Below are 4,344 nucleotides of genomic sequence, written 5' to 3'. Positions count from 1 at the left end.
TGTTCACTTTCAAATGAAAGAACTTTCAAGCATTTTTGACACTTAATAAATCACAGCATTCAAATAAACCACTAAAATGTTTTATGACCTGTAACGCAAGAGTAGCATCAGCAATTAGTTTCAATGCTTTAATCTTCAATTATATGAGGTGGACATAGAAAGAAATAAAAAAAATTAATGTAGCTAATTGAGAAGGTAACAAAGTATTCCCAAGTAGAATCAGATGGTCTTGTGCCAATCAATTAATATTAATTATTAACAACCCAGGTGACAGTCGTGAACTGAAAAGCATTTGTATTTAATAATGTTTATAATCATATCCTATAATAAGCACGGTTTTGTACTCGAAGATGCAACATTTAAACAGAGGGATCTGATCAATTGAGTCCTAAAAACTCCAAGGCAATTGGTGGAAACCATGAATAATCATTCTGAAAAAGTGAAAGTCTTCAAAAACGGTATCACTACTTGATTAAAACTGCTTTGAGCCAACAGTGAAGTCCAGTACTTGCTTTAACCCAAGTTGCGTAGAGTGAGAACTGAAGTATAAGAGAAGGAATCGAAGAAATAAAAGCTAGAAAGTCATGTTTAAGAAGCAGACACACACACACGCACACACACACACACACGCACACACACACACACACACACAAAGATCTGAATACTTAACTGTTGATAACTGTTTATAACCTGGCCCCCATTTCAAGGACAAGTTGATTGGTAAGATTTATTTTTAAACTACACCAAATAGAATTTTCAACATTTGGGGGTGGGGCGAGTATGGTTAATAATCAAGGGGGAAAGGGATACTACTTATCCTTTCCTAAGGAAAGTCTTATCCTTAAATTACATTATAATTTGTTTTAAACTAATTGCCGACTCTGAGCAACACGCTGAAACAGACACATCATAAAGCTGGCAAAAAATAAACTAGTAAGGTGTTTTCTTCTTTTCGGCCAAAGCGTTGAAGAGATGTCGCAGGCCTGTGAAACGCTATTGGAGGAATTCTCCCCAAGCCAAGAAAAGTTGACCGACTTGATCTCTGCAAGCGTGCCTGTTTCGGAAGGTGTCTCTTGACCCGCCGCGTCCTCTAAGCACCATTGGGACCCCCGGGTACTCGGGGGCTCAGGGCCATGCACTCCCCTGCGCGCCCACCGCCTTGAACTCACAGCTTCCGCGCTCGGAAGTGACTGGCGGCCCCTCCCAGGGAGGACTCCGCGCGCCACCAGGGCCAGACGCCACCCGAATCCCCGCTCGGCTGAGCGTCCTGGCGGCGTGAGCGGGACCCGCCCGAAGTCCCAGGACACGACCTGCCAGCCACCAGCCCGCGCCCGCAGGGCAGAGACGCACGGCCGCCCGCCGCGGAGGCGCGAACTTTTACACCTACTTTTTGTTTCGCTTCGGGTTTGGTGTGGCTCTGGCACCGCCCAGGATCGGGACCCTGACGCTCTGATTTTCCACCGCCTGGGGAAGTTACCTCCCTCGCCCCGAGGTCTCGACCGCCCAGCTTTTCTGAGAAGTTTCTACCCTGGTTGCTAAAAGTGGTTCCCAAGAGTAGTCCCACGTCAATCGCACAACAGCAATGACAACAACAATAATAAGCGTCTAAAAGGAGCGGGACTGCCCCTCCGGCTGGACTACAGCGCCGGGGACTCGCAGCGTGCGCGGGTCGGAATTAAAAAAGCAGCCAGGGAGCGCGAGGGCTGAGCGGGGCAAGCATGGGCTGCTCCTCGCAGCCTCGCTCCTGCCCGAGGCTCGGGCTGGCCGTCTGTCTGTCTATGACTGTCTAGTTGTCCCTTCGACTGCTCAGGCAAAGTTTGACACATCTAGGGGACCGGGAGCGGATCTCCCCTAGTCCCGCTACCCACCCACCGCTTTCCTGTCCCGCGCACCCCCCTCCTGGGCAATAATCCCACCAACTCCCGGCCCCGCGCGCAAACTTACGTTTGATCTGCCGGGGTTTGCTTTGCTTTCGCCGGGACATCTCGGCGGCGGCTGCTGCTGCCGCTGGGGCTCCTGCGGTGCCCGCGGTCGCGGCTGCCGCTCCCTCGGCTCCCGCCGCTCCCGCCGCCGCCGCCGCCGCCGCCGCTGGCCAGGCTCGGGCCGCCGCCGGCCGGACTCCAGGTGCTCCGGGCGCTGGGCTCCTCCGGGAGCCGCGGATTCACGTTCGGAGATGAGCAAGCAAATGAGAGAAGACAGACGGGGGCAGAGAGAGTGTGACAGTGAGGAGGGGAGGGGGAGAGAGGAGAGCGACGGGGGGAGAATGGGAATGTACAAGCGAACGGTCAGGAAGAGAGAAAAGGGGAAAGAGAAGAGAAAAATAACACGGAAAGAAGGAAGAGAAGGAGGGAGGGACGGGAGAGCGGGCAGCGAGGAGAGGGGGAGCGCGGGGGCGCAGGGCGCGGGAGGAGGAGCGCGCTTGCTCGCCCCTCGCCCCGGCGTGCGGGACGGATACTCCGGCGCCGGCGCCGCCGCCGCCGCTCCGGGCCGCGCAGCTCCTGTTCTGCGGCGGGAGGCGGCGAGGCGCGCGAGGGAGGGGCGCGCCGGGGCTGTGGGGAGGGGAGACTATTCCATCAGCCAAAGGAGGATTGGCTGCACCCAAATCCAGTCCGGATGCAAACTACGGCCCCGGCCTTGGTCGGGCGAAGTGCGGGGGATCCAGGCGGTGGTGGGGGATGGGGGCAGGGGTGGGTGGGAGTTGGTGGGGAGGCGTGGGGAGGGCTTGGAGGAGGGCCACCTTCTGCAGTTGTCACCGCGTCAACGCTGGGCAGCTGCCAGGGCACCCCGCCCCCCCCTTCCAGGCAACTTCTTCCAACAGCCCTCTCTGAGGGACCCCAACTCTCCTGTCTCACGCCTCGCCAGTCCAGCGGGGCACAAAGAAATCTCAGTCTCTCCCTAAACTTTGTGCTTTCAGTTATGCCGCCCCCTCCCCTCACCCCCAACCCCCGCCCTCCCAGCTTCTTGGCAGGAAGGTTAGGCCACTGGCAAAGACCTCGGCGAGAGCCAGATGATCACAAACGCCAACTGTGTGTCTTGGGGCCAGTTAAGTCCGCTCATCTGCCCAGGCTCTCAGAAGACCATTTCTTTGCTCTCAAGGCTCCCAGGAGACCGCTGCGGACACGGACCGTCCCGCTCTGGGCCCACGTGGATGAGGTGCTGAGTCGCATCCTCAACGTGTTCTGTCACCCACAGTTTCCATTTTAAATTGTAAAATATTCAAATTTGGAGACAAGCAGATATTTTTCTCATCTTGAAAAGGAGGAGCGAGTGTTAGCTAGCTGATTAGCCGTAGGTGGAAAACGAACCATCTCTAATAAAAATACTAACTTTTTGGGAAAGTCTGGGGAAGTTCTGTGTTCCCACCCTGTCCCGTGACCTTTCTGTTCTCTTAGTCTTCTGCCACAGGGAAGCACCGATCGACTAATAAAAGACTTGATCTTGCTATAATTTCCCAAGCAGGTAAGACCCAGTAACTATTTAATGGTTCTTTAGCTTCTAAAGTTTTGTGTTATTCAATTACTGTATGTGTAGTATATCGGCAACTGCAAGCCAAAAGGAGAACAAATTTTGAGGTGATTTGCATAGTTATTATTTTGGCCAAGTTAAACTGGTTAGCTTATTTTCTTACAGTTTCATATACGGTAAGTATTAAATATATTCTCCCATGTGGGTTGGAAGGAGCTTCTATCCAAGGGCAGTGGGACTAGCTGCTTTATGTAATCAGTATTTACTAATAAACTCCACTGCAGTTCACATGAGTCCCCCAGATACTGCTGACTTTTCCCCCAGGAGGTTGTGAAGTGGACCATTCTGATCTCAAATTGTGTCCCCGTTTGCTTCGTTGACTATTATTTGTGTGAACCACACCAAACTGGATACTCTAAAAGGGTCTGGGGTCAGCACAGAGCCTGGGCTGATTGAGCATAATGCAAGATGCTCAGTGTGTAAGAGGCACTGTAATCAGTGTCATTTATAACCCCAACAGGACATCTTCTGGAAGGTGTAAAGAGTTGAAAGGTATGGCCAAGAGAATCTTAATACAAAGCTGAAGACAAATTGTGAATTTTATTACATTACCATTAGTGCTATTACCATAGGAGGTTGTAAGAATACATAGTCCTCTGCAGTGGAAAATGCACTAAATGACAAAGTCCCTCCTGTGAAGAACCAACAAATTAAGGCTGAAAGTACCATGAAAAGCAGGACCATTTATGTTTGTGTTATGGAATAAATAAGCAGACAGAGAACTACAGATTTTTACCTCCTTCATTTTCAATTCATTACAGTTAAATTGGTGTGCGTAGAATCAGATGTATTGTACATTATGGTTTTTAAAGATCTTTT

At 51.4% G+C, this 4,344-nt stretch overlaps 1 protein-coding gene across 4 annotated transcripts in view; it reads right to left on the bottom strand.

The window, feature by feature from the left end:
* The window catches only part of ZFPM2 (zinc finger protein, FOG family member 2), a 483,171-nt gene extending 480,615 nt beyond the window's left edge, over positions 1 to 2,556 (bottom strand). For 2 of the 4 annotated variants that reach the window (XM_032760240.2, XM_058443633.1), the window contains exon 1: positions 1,945 to 2,556. In XM_032760240.2, the coding sequence (XP_032616131.1) occupies positions 1,945 to 1,984 (40 nt within the window). In that variant the 5' untranslated portion in view covers positions 1,985 to 2,556. The remainder of the gene's footprint in view (positions 1 to 1,944) is intronic. The other 2 variants (XM_032760241.2, XM_032760244.2) reach the window with 2 other exon arrangements.
* Between the last annotated feature and the right edge of the window lie 1,788 nt (positions 2,557 to 4,344).

Source organism: Hylobates moloch, unplaced genomic scaffold, assembly GCF_009828535.3.
Source record: "Hylobates moloch isolate HMO894 unplaced genomic scaffold, HMol_V3 SCAFFOLD_9, whole genome shotgun sequence".
In the NCBI taxonomy this organism is placed as follows: domain Eukaryota; kingdom Metazoa; phylum Chordata; class Mammalia; order Primates; family Hylobatidae; genus Hylobates; species Hylobates moloch.
The sequence above is the reverse complement of the archived record's forward strand: the minus strand, read 5'-3'. Positions and strand labels throughout refer to the sequence as shown.